Source organism: Limulus polyphemus, unplaced genomic scaffold, assembly GCF_000517525.1.
Source record: "Limulus polyphemus unplaced genomic scaffold, Limulus_polyphemus-2.1.2 Scaffold1716, whole genome shotgun sequence".
Taxonomy (NCBI): domain Eukaryota; kingdom Metazoa; phylum Arthropoda; class Merostomata; order Xiphosura; family Limulidae; genus Limulus; species Limulus polyphemus.
In genome coordinates, this window is record NW_013667326.1 from 23966 (window position 1) to 40864 (window position 16899).

The 16899-nt window shown below is 33.3% G+C and overlaps 1 protein-coding gene across 1 annotated transcript in view; it reads right to left on the reverse strand.

Annotated features, from left to right (window-relative positions):
• LOC106464678 overlaps nucleotides 1-13130 on the reverse strand; it is a 34847-nt gene extending 21717 nt beyond the window's left edge. Inside the window, exons 1-2 of the mRNA XM_022392445.1 lie at nucleotides 13034-13130; nucleotides 3139-3257 (exon numbers count right to left, since the gene is read on the reverse strand). Of these exons, the coding sequence (XP_022248153.1) occupies nucleotides 3139-3228 (90 nt within the window). The 5' untranslated portion in view covers nucleotides 3229-3257; nucleotides 13034-13130. The remainder of the gene's footprint in view (nucleotides 1-3138; nucleotides 3258-13033) is intronic.
• Nucleotides 13131-16899: the final 3769 nt, after the last annotated feature.

Genomic DNA, 16899 nt, shown 5'->3' on the forward strand with positions numbered 1-16899 from the left:
TAAACTATAAACTATTATTATATTTTTATTAAATACAACATATGCGATAATAGGTTTCTAAGTGCAAAAACATCCAATCGAAAATACTTGTACAAGTTTTATACCTATAAGAATAAATTTAAACACTCATACGCTATGTTTCAACGTTTCCCATATAATTATCGGAACACAATTTACAAGCATGTCAGTGTGCTTTAACTTTTCACCGTAATAACATCTTACGGGAACACAAGAAGATAGGAATTTTGGTCTAATATTTTTTCAGTACCATTTTAAAAAGAAATTTCTGTTATGTCCTCCCTCCTCCCCCCATTAGCCAAACGGGTAATATTGGTCTGATATTTTTTCAGTACCAACTTGCATCGAAATTTCTGTTATGCCCTAACCCCCCCCCCTCCATTAGCCAAGTGGGTAATATTGGTCTAATATTTTTTCAGTACCATTTTAAAACGAAATTTTTGTCATGCCCTCCCTCCTCCTCCCATTAGCCAAGCGGGTAATATTGGTCTAATACTTTTGCAGTACCATTTTAAAATACAATTTTTTTACGTCCTGCCCCTATTGGTCCAGCGGCAAGCCTGAGATTTTATAAAAATTGGGCTTCAATGCTCGCGATGAGCACATTTTGTAGCTTTGTGCTCAACAACAAACTGTTAGACTCCTAAGAATGGCTCACTCGTGTTGTTGATATAAGAGTTATGACCAACATTTGTGCTCAGCGGTAAAATCTTGGTTTCAATACTCGTGGTGGGCACAACACAGATAGCCCAGTGTGTAGTTTTATGCTAAACAACAAATGAATAAAACAAACATTGGGATTTCATGTTTTCTGTAAGCAACTAGGTAAGACTTTAAAACATTTGTTGTGGGATGATAAAAGTTGTGGTACTTTGAAATAATTGCTGAAAGCTCATCGAAACCATTTCTACATTAAATCAACAAATGTATATGCACGTGTATTTTGTATTTATGTCAATGTTACTAAGACTATCTACCGCTGTCTCTAATTTTGAATTACTGACCAGAGGAAGGCAGCCAGTCAGCAGCACCCTACCATCCACGCTAAGGGGTTGACTTTCACACCTATAACACGTCTACAGTTTAAAGTGCAGGGAATATTTTTGTTAAATCGTATAGATTTGAACCCGTTTTATGAGCTCTGAATTGCAGAGCTCTACCACAGAGCCAATTTGCGCCCGAAACCAGTAAACGTATCTAATATTTTCTACAAGTAAGGTTGTTATTTTTGACGTGAATCCCACCCTGTGTGATCCATTAGCCAAATGGCTAGACCAGAGACCCTTAAGATCCATAGCCGTTCCTAATTTGTAACTGCTGGCCAGAGGAATGACAACTTTTAAGCAGCAACCGCCGCCTTTGAGGCTATTCTTAACAGAATAACAGCATTTAAAATCACAGTTATGACGTCCCTACAGTGTAAAATGCAGAGAGTGTTCAACGGCAAATCGCGCATCGAACCTTGGATTTTCAAATCGGTATTCCAGAATGTTAACCACTAGTCTCACTAAGACCGGTCTCTGAAAAGAATCAACTTATAAGAGACACAGACACCTAAATATATGATGAAAATGTTAAGTAAGTTTACATAATTATAACACTAAAACCTGGAGTTCTATCCCCACATGGTCGACAAAGTGCAGATAACCCATTGTGTAACTTTTCGCTAAAGCAGCACCCACACATACACACAGAGCCACTAAGTGTGTAACGAATTACACCATTTTAATTGTTTAATAAAAACCGTCCAGCACTGAAATTTTACGTTATAACACGTAAAAAGTTAAAACGGTTTCCCCGATGCCCAGTTGATGCTCATCAAAGGTTGTACTCATTTTGAAACAGCCTTTTGTGATTTGTTTTCCACACACTCTCAAATGATGATTTACAATTGCAGCGATGTTAGCTTTATTAAATATAGCGTGTTCATCCACAAGTGATGGCACACTTCGAATTGTTGATCCGATATAAAGTCCTGTACACAACATGCAATGACATAAACTGCTCCTTTTAAACCCAAACAATCAACATATCTGTGAATCCTAGTGGCAGTAGGACAGTTTCCTGGAATATATGTTCATGCCTTTGACAGCTAGCTGTTAGCTCCCTCAGCCAGATATATGACGATTTTGTGTAAATATAAAGTTTTGAAATGTCATAACCAGCTCATATGAGATGGGCAAATGTGCCCTCAAGGCTAACTTAAGAAAACACTGACTTAGAACGATACTGCATGATGACAAATATAAGTTGTTGGATTGGTATTTAATATCTATGAACTATATATATATTTGTATAAGAAGAAATTGTTAACCGAACCCAGTCTCAAGCGAGCAAGGTATAAACTAAAAATAAGATGTATAAATTAAAGAAAAACAGTAAAATGTTGCCAGCTGTTCATATTTATGATTAAAAGTGTTTGTTTAAAGTATCGGGATAAGATTTTATTAATTTTAAGGCGTCTGTTTTTCTCAGCAAAAGTATATCATTTTCATATGTTTTTAAACAAAATTCTAACTTCAAAAAAATCAAAGACAAGGAATAACAAAGATACACGAAGAATTTTACAGGTGATACATTTCCTATTAAAAAATCGTAAAAAAGCGAGATAAAGATTCCGGATTAAGCCTAAGATTTATTTTTCCAACAGCGTACGGTTCGTTTACTTGAAAAGAACACTATATAATACTGTTAAGTTTTTCATGTTTTGCTCATACCTTACACCCAAACTAAACAACAAATGCTGAACCCACTACGGTTTCGTAAACCTCGCGTTGTGCTGGAAGGTAAACAACAACTCCATGGGCGGTATGTTGGATTAGTGTATTCTGCAAAGCAAAAATATTCTTAACTTAAAAAAAAAATACTTCGAGGTACAATTTTGTATATAACCTCAAAGAAAATTAGATTTTCTTGTTGTAACGGTGATGCATCCCGGTGGTTCAGCGGTAAGTCAGAGGATTTATAGCGCTAAAAAACAGGTTTCGATACCTACGGAGGGCACATCATAGATACCTACGCTGTTAAGGTCCATATTTGCCGATTCTTGTAACGTGGTCTGATAAGTCTAAAAGCTACCAGAACCTTAACAAAAACAATAAAATGACAGTAAACACTTACTTGCTTCTGAAATCTTGACTCCACTAGGCCAGTTTCAATTACTACTGCCACTACCAGAACAAAAAACATGAAACGTTGAGTTGAAGACATCTTCGGAGCACTAGATGAGATGATTCTTTCTGAATTTTGAAAAATAAAAATAAATTAGTCAGGATAAATTCTAAATGTCCAGATTCAACTGAATTGTGATATAAATGTCGGTCTCGTTTGTTAATTTTCGTATAACATTACTTAAAAGAATTGAACGAGAAATAATTGTTTATTGAAAACTTTAGTAAGCTGAACTTCAAGTGTTATTTGATATTCTTTAGTCACTAGAAGGAAATCGCTAATGTTTTTATACAAACATTTAGTTTACACAATGGTTTTGATTTCTTCAAAAATTCATGTCTAAATCAGACGAAAAGGACAAAAATTCATCATTATTCTAAGTTATTATATTTAATTAAAACCAGTTATTGCAGTATTTTGCTTATTTTTTATGGGGATCACAGCAAGAGAGATTTCTGATAATCTGTAATTATAACCAGTTATTGCATTAGTTCGTTAATTTTTATGGGGATCACAGCATGGGAGGTTTCTGATAATCTGTAATTATAACCAGTTATTGCATTAGTTCGTTAATTTTTATGGGGATCACAGCATGGGAGGTTTCTGATAATCTGTAATTATAACCAGTTATTGCATTAGTTCGTTAATATTTATGGGGATCACAGCATGGGAGGTTTCTGATAATCTGTAATCATAACCAGTTATTGGATATATTTATTGAACCAACCTCTTTTCATTTTACTTTGTGTGTGATAAATTGTAGACTTCTGTTCTGTGATCAGATGTTTTAGTGATTATATATATATTTACTTGTTCGAGGTTAGAGAGTAATAATAAACAGAAATGGTAATTTGATGCTACAGACGAACATACATCTACTTTCCATCTCCATATCATTCTTTCACTCTGTCAGTAGATATAAATAAAGTAAATGCAAGTAAATGTATTTGCTTAGATATATATGCATATATTCTCATCTGTTTTATCATTCAACCTATCGTTATTTCTGCTATACAATAATAACATGGCTTATTGTTTTACTAATAATGGTAAGTTTTTTTCTGTAAAGTAAAATTTTCCACTGGATAATTTTTAATTTTGAAAGAAATGTAAAAAACAACAACAACAACGTGATGTATGAGAGAGTTATTTATTTTTTCAGTCATTTCTCATTTTCACTAAATAATTCTTATTTATCCATCTATCTATCTATTGATGACATCACCAAGACTATTGTCAAACCATCACTACACGATTATATAAATATTTATGTGAGGTTATGTTAGAACTTTTTTCTTTGGTCTGACTTCTACCATTCGTATCTGCTGTTGTTGCAGGCTATCTGTGCAAGCAAATGGAATTAGCGAGCTTTTCTTCAAACGCTAGATTCAAGTGCTGCCGGGTAGAAAACTTTTATCTTTGTTCCATACTAGATAAGAACTGGAATCGTGGTTTAAAGCAAAACAAGTCCATCAACCGCTCACGTCGGAATAGAATAAGAAGAACCATTATTTTCTAAAACTTTAGAAAACAAAATAAAATCTCTACTTCTATAGATGATAGCATATTCTTATGGCATAAATAGCTGTTTTCAATATAGTATTTAAATATATATACATACATACATATTTGCCCATTCTGAATTCTCTACTTCTACAGATGATAAGATATTGTTATGGCATAAATAGCTGTTTTCAATATAGTATTTAAATATATATCCATACATACAAATTTGCCCATTCTGAATTCTCTACTTCTACAGATGATAAGATATTGTTATGGCATAAATAGCTGTTTTGCAATAAATAGCGATTTGCAATGATGCATTGGAGGGGGGGGGGGAAGAAATACTCTAGTACGACGTGGATGCAAAATAGAGAAATAAACCCCTAACCCTTTATAAATTAGTACAAAGGTACTATGATGCTGAAGATACTTACATCAGTGTATAGAGCACAAGTATCTTTCACACATATGAATTAGCATAGAAAGAACAAGTGGTTCATTAATAGAGTTTGGTTTTGATTATTTTACAGCAAATCCATATTGGGCTAGCTGCTGTGTCCACTGCGGAGAATCGAACTCCAAATCTTAGCATTGTAAATCCGTACACTTATAGCTGATACTAACATATATCGAATATATGTGGTGATAAAATGGTGTGATACCTTCTAAAGAGGGAGCGGGAGTAAGATAATATTAAGTTTTTACAATAACATGTGAGAAAGGCCTTTCCAAATATGAATATTTTTTGTTTACTTTTTTTGGCACGTAGAACTTTCAAATGTGTTTGGTCAACTGAGGATTACATTTATACCAAACAGTTGCATTGTTTTATTTTCCTGTGCGCTCATAAGTAAAGGACAACTGAGAAAAGTAGCTCACACAGCAGGCTAAAACTATATAATTTCTTCCTCTGAACAGCATATTATCATAGTTACAGCAGAATTTTCTCCGTGTTTGTCGTATTTACTGAGTTCCAGGAGGCACTGACAACAACTGAGAGAACTACATGAACTCAATTTTCACTCATTGTTCCTTGTTTTGTTAACTCGGAGATTTGCCACCAGGGAAACATTGATTACTTTTCTTCGTGGCCATCAGGTTCTATTAACCGTTGTTCGGAGAAAAATAGAATAGAGGGGAAAAAATCAACCCAAGCACGAGGACAGAAATACAAAATTTATGCTTAAACATTAGTTTATTTTTAAAAACATGGAAACTTAATCTGCTGTTTTCACTAAATTGTTTCTGAGTGAAACCCAATACTTGTGCAGATCTCCAAGACTGAAACATATGATGAAATCTTGAAATTGCTATTCGAAGAGTAAAAAAGTAGCTGGAAACATGTAGAAAATGAGGCCTGTATACTAAACAGAAGAAGAAACTTTTAAATATATAAAATATCAATTGGAGAACCTTCTTGTTCAAAGTAATCAGATAAATGTTTTTATGCATTTTACTTTGGAAGATCTTGTTACCAGCTGCTTGATTCTTTGAACTATTGAGCATTCACATTGATCCCATTTACTTCTTTACAGCGTAGTTACTTTGCACATTGATTATCAGTTTTGTAAAGTTACATTTCTGCTTGTAAACGTGTATAATTATTTGATCAGTTTATAGTATTTAGTGAAAGAGAATATAATACTGTTTTGTTATTAAGCACAAGGCCACACAAAGAGCTATCTATGCTCTGCCCATCACGGGTATCGAAACCGGTTTTTTGTGGTCCGCAGATATACCGCCGTGCAACTATGGGCTAAGACTGTTGAATATTCGGTAGACTGCATTTTAGTGGGACTTTATGGCAGATTTAATCAATTAAATATTCAACTTTATTACTATATAGTCTTCATTACCCATTCAAGTCGTCTCCAAGCATTATTACTATATACTCTGGCAAACTCATCCTTAAAACAACATACAGCTCGAAACTAGTCAACGTGATAAGAGTAATAACATAAAGAGAAGATTTTACTCGGAGTCCTGTAAAACAAAAGGGTGTATCTTTACTAACGATCTTTCATACAATATAGCATGTAATATTACTCGGTGTTTCCCACAAATTGCTTTCATATGATAAAGTGTAGTGTTAAGTACAATTTTTCATGAAGTGTATCTAAAGTTTTGTTGTAATTCTGTCACAGAATATGCAGTGTGCAGTTTCACCCAAGAGTCTTCACAAAGGGCAGAAAGACAAGTGTGGAATTTGACTCAGGAATATTTTATAAGTATAATGTATGTGTGCGAGTGTAGTTTTATTCAAATCGTTAACGTTCAGTTTTTACAAAGAGTATTTCACGGAGTGTAATGTGTAAAGTTATTCGAGATTTGACACGAAACATAGTGTACAATTTTACTCAGATTCTTTAAAAACGTCCAATGTTCCCTTCCAAAATTCGATGAAATCAGTATGATTAAAGCGAAAACAAAAGAAATAAATAAAAGACAAAGTATAGTTTTCTTTAATGATATGAATGACAACACCTTTCACATGGAGAATAAAATAACGAAACAAATGCTTGGTTGAACCTCATAGACCGTCGATGCATGATGTCAGTGTTCTTAGCAGGTCCATTAAGAGTTTCTAGTCAAAAATGTAGAAGAGCTTTTTTTTTTACATTATCCGACACGTTATGCTTGGATAATGGAAAGAGCAGAGACTGATATCGTTCACTTTACCCAAGGCTTGTCGAGAGTTACCATGGTTCTCGAGAAAAAAATGTGCCTCCCGCCGCCCCCTCTCTGAATAGTTTTTGGAATGATGCTGCGCATGTACATAAGTGATAGAAGACATGGTTGATGTTTGGTTAAACGTTCTGTACGGATTTGATACATTCCGTACACATTTTATTGCCACTTTTATGGGCTCTGAGGAAATGTCTCAGGCCTCTCCGCCCCCTTGATAGACCTGACTACAACTACTTTTTACGGGCTTCACGGTGGCTCTGCGTTAAGAGTGAGAGCTTCTAATGCTAAAAATCAGGTTTCAATACCTGTGGTTGGCAGAGCACAAGTAGCTCATTGTATAATTTTGCGCTTAACAACAAACAAACGTCTTGTGTCAAGTTACTGAATAAACAACTAAATTTCCAATTACTGCTCAACAAGTGCTAGTACCTGTTGACTTCAGCAACGTTGACAATAGTACGTTATATTCATGTGTCGCTTAGTAACGCACAATATAATATTATTTTCTTATAAACAATTGTGCAAATGAATTCTTCGGTATGAGAAACTGAAATCATTTTAAAGCTTAAGGTTGTTTCTAATGTTATTTTCAATTGAGCTTCATCTTTGATTAGTATTTTCAAGAGTAAGAAAACTTAACAAATTATAGTTTCAATAAAAGAGAAGTGCGAAATTCCCAAAATGTTGCCCCCCAGTGACGCAGCAGTATGTCTGCGGACTTACAACGCTAGAAATCGGATTTCGATACCCGTGGTGGACAGAGCACAGATATCCCATAGTGTAGCTTTGTGCTTAACTTCAAAACAAACCAAAAATATTTTATAAACATATTAGCTCCTTTGTACGTAAAAGGACTCATAGTACTGTCGCTTCATCAACTGTTAAGAATATGGATCCTCCTTAGTAAAAAAAAGAAAGAAAACTAACTAAAAAGTACATGCACCATAAAATAACTTCGAAGTAATTATACGGTAAAGTATCATTCAATGTAAAAAAAATAACGTAAAATCGTTGTTATCTGCTACATTTACGTCAAAACCTAACGTGCTGCATTGGCAACATTTTGTTATATACCAAGGAAATCATGTGAACCTTTCTTGTTGGAGTTATCAGATTCATCAGTTTCAAGCTTCGCAGAATGATTCTCTTATCGAGTCCTCCGGTGGGACAGCGGTAAGTCTGTGGAGTTACAACGCTAAAATCCGGGTTTCGATTCCCCGTGGTGAACACAGTAGATAGCACAATGTGGCTTTGCTCTAAAACAAGCAAACGAAACCTTCTATCGAATGTAATACTCTATTATGTACAGGGTGGTGGTTCATAATAAACTTTACATTCCAGAAGTCTATTACATAAGGAACTTTAATAAAAAATGAAAGTTATTACCTTTACAGATGGTATGTTATTTCTGGAACGAGAACATAAATATGATTTTTTTTGTAAACACTGTAATTTCTTTATAAACGTAAATTTTCACTAACGTAACTAAAACATAGATTTTACCCTGAGCGACTGTTAGAAAAGTAGGATACAACTACTACATATCCTAGTTATGCTGGACAATTACTATTAAACAATCTCCTAGGAAAAGTAACAACTTTTTTTTCTTGTAAAGCTGGTTCGGTTATAAACTCTGATTGGTAAAGTCGCAGTTTGTATGTCCTACCTCTTAAATTTTGATACATCGTCGCTTGAACTTGACAAGCCTCACAGTATGGGTGACAAATAACCATGCTGTTAGGTGTATATTGCACAGTATGGGTGACAAACAACCATGCTGTTAGGTGTATATTGCTTACTGTGAATTACTGATTAGGTTCACGAAGAAAATAATTAATTCATGCCAGCAGGTACAAATTGTACAGTTGTTCGATCTTTTGTTTTACTTTTCTTCTGAGAGGGTGCACGAATGATAAAAAATAATAGTAATAGTGTTTGCACAGACGTAACTATATTTGTTAACAGTGAGCCTCCTCATTGATTATTAAGATTACCAAGTTTCATAGTAAGTTCCATACTTCACTGGTACTTTGTAAGTTCCATACTCCTCTTGTTTTCTGTAAGCTCCATACTCCTCTTGTGCTCTGTAAGTTCCATACTTCTCAGAGGAGTATGGAACTTACAGAATACAAGGAGTATGGAACTTACAAAACACCTTTACAGAACACCAGAAGAGTATGGAACGTACAAAACATCAGAAGAGTATGGAACTTACAGAGCACCAGAGGAGTATGGAACTTACAGAACACCAGCTTCCATACTCCTCTGGTGTTCTGTACGTTCCATACTCCTCTGGTGTTCTGTAAGTTCCATACTCCTCTGGTGTTCTGTACGTTCCATACTCCTCTGGTGTTCTGTAAGTTCCATACTCTTCTGGTGTTCTATAAGTTCCATACTTCTCTGGTGTTCTGTAAGTTCCATACTCCTCTGGTGTTTTGTAAGTTCCATACTTCTCTGGTGCTCTGTAAGTTCCATACTCCGCTGGTGTTCTGTAAGTTCCATACTCCTCTGGTGTTTTTTAAGTTCCATACTTCTCTGGTGTTCTGTAAGTTCATTACTTCTCTTGTAGTCTGTAAGTTCCATACTTCTCTGGTGTTCGGTACATTCCATTATTCTTTAGTACTATGCAAGTTACATTACTTATATTTGCATATTTTCCTATGGCATTCTTGTGTTGCCATTATTAGTGTTTTTGATTGTTTCCAAACGTCCATAAATTAGTTAATACCCTTTGTCATCTCAAGTAACAAATATCTATAAATTATATTTGTTATAACATTAATAAAAGCGAGCGTGATCGTAATATATATATGTACAGAGACACATATATAGATAATGAAAAAGAGAAAACCCTAAACCTGAGCGCTTTTGGAACACGGACTTTCCTTCTTTCAGGGCAAACGATAAAATGTTATAAAAATATTATGAAATCTTTATAGCTGATGAGATTCATAAACATTGAATGTACCTGTACATCGATAACAGAAAAACAAAAAACAAACTCGTAGCTTCTATAAATTACTGAGGAGTGTATATATATTTTAAAATTCGTCAGGGTTAAGGATATAACATTTTCGTTATCTTTTCTTCGGTTCACCCTAAAAATATTTCTTTTAATTTTCAAATAGTTTTAGGGTTAATATGTTTAGATTAAATTCGTCATAGGAAAGAAGAAGTTCAGCTTTTGTCATCATTTACCTCAGATCTAAATGATCTGTTTGATACCTAATCCAATACACACATTGTTTCAGTTATACGTAATAGCTTACAAACAAAGTAATGTCGTTACCTAAGTAACATAGATGATTTTTATGCTTCTCAAACAATCTAATTTGTATTTAACTTTAAGATCAACTGATGATCAGCAATAATGAAAACACAAAATGTTACACGAATTTAGTCTCCATCTCTCTCCTTTTTTAGATGGTTAAAGATCCACGAATTTAGTCTCTATCTCTCTCCCTTTTTTAGATGGTTAAAGATCCACGAATTTAGTCTCTATCTCTCTCTCCCTTTTTTAGATGGTTAAAGATCCACGAATTTAGTATCTATCTCTCTCCTTTTTTAGATGGTTAAAGATCCACGAATTTAGTCTCTATCTCTCTCCCTTTTTAAGATGGTTAAAGATCCACGAATTTAGTATCTATCTCTCTCCTTTTTAGATGGTTAAAGATCCACGAATTTAATCTCTATCTTTCTCCCTTTTTTAGATGGTTAAAGATCCACGAATTTAGTCTCTATCTCTCTCCTTTTTTAGATGGTTAAAGATCCACGAATTTAGTCTCTATCTCTCTCCGTTTTTTAGATGGTTAAAGATCTCATCAAGGCAGTTAATTTGTATTTAACTTTAACGTCCAATGTTCCCTTCCAAAATTCGATGAAATCAGTATGATTAAAGCGAAAACAAAAGTAAGAAATAAAAGAAAAAGTATAGTTTTTAGATGGTTAAAGATCCACGAATTTAGTCTCTATCTCTCTCCTTTTTTAGATTGTTAAAGATCTATTCACGCCAGTTAATTTATACACGTTTTAAAGTATATTAGTTTTATATTTGAATGTTTAACGATCGCAAAATACATCTTAATCAAACCAGCGCTAGAAGTTCATACAAAAGGAAGCCTTCCTTCCATCTACCATATTGTTAGTACACTGCCTGATCTTAGTAGAATATTAATTAGAGATGCTAATGTTTACTTCCATAGTTATCTACAACGTTTAAAGTAAGCTTTAAAGAAAATGATTTTGTTATTACACATTTCTTATTGCATCATTCTTATTTAAGTCTAAGGTGTTTATAAAAATGAGAATATTTTGTTTTGGATCTTGCTGATATCGAAAAAGATTTAAATTCGTTAAAAAAACAACTAACAAAAACATTGCCTTCACGACTATTTGTGGCAACGAAGCTTTGATGTGAGAAATTACGCTGTAGTCTAACAAAACTCTATTTGTGATTATTAGTTTTTTTTCATTTATCTAATACAAATATATCATTTTGTTACTTCGTATTCTGTGAAGACTTATAAAAACTCACAAATTTCTCTAAACCACTGAACTTTTAATGAACCAACTTAACTGAAAAAAATCATGAATCATCTTACTTGAATAACTTGTCGTGAATCAGCTTAACTAAATATTTCAAGAAACACCGTAACTGAATAGTTCATGATTTTATTAGACATTTCACGAACCAACTTAACAAAATATGTAATGAACCAGCTTAATTAAATAAGTTATGAATCATCTTAACTGAATTTATCGTGCGAGTTTAATCAAATACTTCAAGAACCAGCTTAACGGAATGATTCTTGGGTTAATACATATGTCATGAACCAGCTCAACTTAATACTTTTGTGGTGTGGCCCAAATGAATACGTCATGAACTAGCTAACTGAATATTTGAATGAACAAGTTTAACGTGTCATGATTCAACCCAACTGGATGTGTTGTGAACTCATGAGCCAATTTAAATGAATAGTTCATTAATCGGCTTGAATAAATTTGACACAAACCAATTAATTGAATATAGCACGAGCAGGCTTAAATGAACGTAACATGAACCAACTCAACTGATGAAGTCATGAGCCAGTTAAATGAATATTTTATGAATAATCTTAACTAGGTATGTCAGGAACCACCCTAACTAAACATTCTGTGACCCAGCTTAACTGAATGTCATGAAGCAGCTTAACGAAATATGTAATATACCATCTTAACTAAATATGTCATGAACAAATTGAACTAAACATGTTATGAATGAGTTTAACTAAATATCATGATCTAGCCTAACTGAATATGTGACTTTTTGTTTATATGCAGATTGTTTTTGATCTATTGACATTTAGGTTTTTGCAGTTTTTGTATTTGTAAAGTCGTTTTGTTGCCAACTTAAATTTAACATAACAATCATGTAAGAAAGTAAACCGTTCGAAATCAGTGTAATAAAAAAAACACAAAATCAAAATTCAAGCTTTTAGTCCTACAAAGCTTAATATTTTCGAAAGTTATCAAAGTTTTATAAACCACGTAAAACAAACTTTGTAAGTATCCAGAAAGAACCAGCGTCTTACATTTGTATTCGCAATTAAAATTCCCCTACCCTATTTCAGATCTGAGATATCTGGAGTCAAAGTAGGAGATGGTAACTTACCAAACTGCTTTACTTCAAGTGTGGTGGATCCGATGCTAGCTGCAGCGTGGAATCAGATGCGAAATAATCAGGACATGAATCTCAGATTCTTATATTGTAGATGGGGAGTGGCTGTGACGTCATCAGGACGTAGTCCGCCCGCGATGATGGAATTCATAGGTGGATTTTCTGTTTATCTTTGCGCACGTCAACAAGACGCGATGGGACAACTGCAATGTTGCTCTAACTTGTCTTTAATTTGAGTTACTTTAAGGTTAATGTTTAATGACAACATTAACTATGTTCATTACCGATTTATATATCATTATTATTATTATAGAATTATGGGGAAACACTTCTGGTGAAGATAGGTAAGCAAATTATCACATTCTATAGAGATAACAGTAATTAAACTGTAAGGTAAACTTTATCATAGAAATTACTTTTAAAAAGTAAAAGACGAATCTTTTAAAAGTAAAAGATGGGAAAGAAACACAAAACTGACCACCATTTAGACTTCGTAGCTTTTGCTTGTTTCTCTTTCCTAGTGTTTGGTCTTACTTTTCTCGCCATAATTTGACTACGTTGTTACTGCTCTTACACCATGTATTGGTGAGTCGGTTTCTATTTGCTGCAATGAAGACAGATCATTGCTCGTCAAAACAAAACAGTGTTGATGATGTAACATTTTTTTTAGTTAAATAAGAAATGATTAGTAAGCTTTATGTCAGATATGCTACAGAAATATGTATATATTCAATAATTTACACATGTAAAAAACGTAAGAACACATATGTATGTTTTCTGTTTGCTGAAAAGCGAACTACATTTATTGATGTAGATAAATACTACAAGTAAAAAGGGCGGAAAATGGTTATTAGATTAAGCAAAATCGTCCCTTTATACGCATTTTGTGACGTCTGTTTAGGTTATTTGGATGTAAATATAACAGGGGTAAAAGACAAATGAAGGTTATTAGATTAAGTAAAATCGTCCCTTTGTACGCATTTTGTGACGTCTGTTTAAGTTATCTTGGAGATCTGATTATAAAGCTTTTTCACACTAATAGTGTTGTAATTTTAAAGCGTGTTTGGGTGATTACTATTTTATCACTTGATTTATTCAATATTGTGTTAGTAATATCACCGTCTAAGTGCAAGATGAATCTATAGAGTATAAACCAAACGCAATAAGCCTACACAAAGGATTTTCAATAATGTATCACACAACAGGACATACTTTGGTTATTAGAGTTTAGGTACGGATTCTGTTGTGTTTCATTCATGCTTAGTTTAAAAAAAATCAGCATTTATACAATAAACAAGGTTTTATGTTCTAACAATTTCTATTCGTCAACAACGGATTTCATACTGATATATTTAGTTGCTTACTTGCCAATTCCTATTAAGGAATTCTCAAATAACTCTTTGGGATTCTGCCAGAAGAATTAGCCAAAGAACCTTAAAATTTACTTCAGCAATAAGTAAATGAGTTCCTAAGGAACTCAAGAGATCCTCTACAATGAAATATAAAACTACTAATGGTATCATAGCAACGGTTGTTATTTAAAGCGTTATTCCATTACTATAAGTTGTAATAAGACAACGAAGAAAATAAGAAACATATATTTTTTAGATCTAAATTTATTTTCATCCCTCCAAAATAAGGCAGCATATGAAAACCAGCTAGGAAGTTGGGGCTTTGAAGTTTAAAAAGCGCATATTACTTGATGACAATAATATGATATTTAAACATGGATTGGTTGAAGATTCATTTCAAAATGGACGAAACAGATTATTTTTCTAAATACAACTAGATAAATTTATAGATATATTTATAAATACACAAGGCATATTGTGAGTTGAGCGTCTAACCACCACGTCACGTCAGCTCTAAGTTAGAACTACATATATTTATGTTGTAATATGTCAACCTCGGGGAATCAAATCCCGGATTTTAGAATTGTAAGTCCGTCAACTTATCGCTATCACACCGCGTGGGTTTGGATAAATTATACAAGGGGGCTGGGTTTGTATTGTGATTCCATAGGGTTCTATAGAAAATAAAATTGTATGTATATATATATATATATACAGTTTAGTTGTTGTTGTTTGCTTAGTGCAAAGCTATACGGTGGACTATCTACACTCTGTCTATAGTGGAGAATCACGCTCTGGATCTTATTTTTAGCGTTGTAAAAACCGAAGTAAAAACATGTTATTAACAATCAGAAAAAAAAACGTGGATAATACTAAGTGAAACGTATAAGAATCTTGAAGTTTATTGGTCTACACAGTTAATAAAGAAAAGCCTGTTTTCTGTCTATCTTTCTTTTATAACGTTTTTGTTTACATATCTATCTAAATAGATAGAAATCTATTCCCATATAAGTAACTGTTTACTTCTGTAGATATGGATTGTTTATGTTTTATTCACTGTTAGGAAAGGCAGTGTGCACTATCTATTGAAGCACTCACATATAATATATATATATAAAAGACAGTACTTTTGTTTAGAAGTGAATGAGATCTTTCAAATAGATATCACATGTGCCTAGTAGATTTCATCATTATTATTATCTATCACTGTATGTAAATAAAGGATTTCAAGAAGAACCTTTTTCCATCATCTTTTCTCGTACTTATTGGTAAGAATGGTAGGACTAGGGGACATAAATATAAATTTTGCTTTATTTTTCAAAAGGGTGGTTGGTTTTTGGAAAGGATTGCCTTCAGATGTGGTAGATGCAGTTAATTTAAGGAAGTTTAAGCGGTGGCTTATTAAGTATTTGAATGATAAGGTGTCTGATAGAGTCTGATAGAGTGTCTGAGTGTTGTCCTTAAATTATATGTATGTACGTATAATAACGTTTCAGAGAAGCTTTTATAACGCATATCCTATAATTGTATCTGCTTACAAAATCCAGATTCTTTGTCAGTTAAATATGTCATCTCAAAGTTATACTGTATTCTTTTATCAGATCTGTGTTCAGTACCGAACACTAATTAAATATGTCATCTCAAAGTTATACTGTATTCTTTTATCAGATCTGTGTTCAGTACCGAACACTAATGGAATATTGTTTGTGGTTTAACTTGATAAACTGATGATCTATGTAAACTAGTTTCAAGAAGACAGTAGAAATTCGATGTCAATAAAATTTTATATGGTTAGATTTTTTTTTTCTGTTTCGGTCATAAAATAAATAGTCTGAAATGATTAAAGTATTAAAATTTGCTAAATCAACTCATATATATTACATATTACATCATATTACATCAGTATTTGTATTTCATATCTATAGTAAAACTACTGAGGCTCTCGGCCACCGTCATTAAATTTGTATTATTGACCAGAGGTAAGGCAGCCAGTCATAAAAACCTTACCACCCATCGACTACGCTAAGGGATTGACTTATCCACAGCCTAAAGTGTGGGGTTTAAAATCCGGCTCGCTAACTCCGAAATCCACAACTCAAACACTGAACCAACTTGCAGGTTAGATAGTAATACCTGTATGATGTATATGTAATCTCATGATTTTGTGCTATTGAAAAACGACGATCAGAATTTATTTCTAGTTGGAACCTTTTAAGCGTATTTTTCTTCAAAGTATACAGTTGTATGTAATTTCTATTGTTAACAAATGCTGATAACTAAACATTAAAAACCAATAATATATGCGATAAACGTTTGCACGTAACCATTCCCAGTATGTCATTGGAGCATGAAATACAGTTTACTTTGAACATGAAACTCCATATGCTTCTTAAACAGAAAACAAGTATGACATCACGTACGAAAGACTGTGTCATATTTAGCAACATACTTATTGAAGTTGTACACATAGAACTTTAGTAGAAATGCAAGTGTAGCCAAGTTATGAAT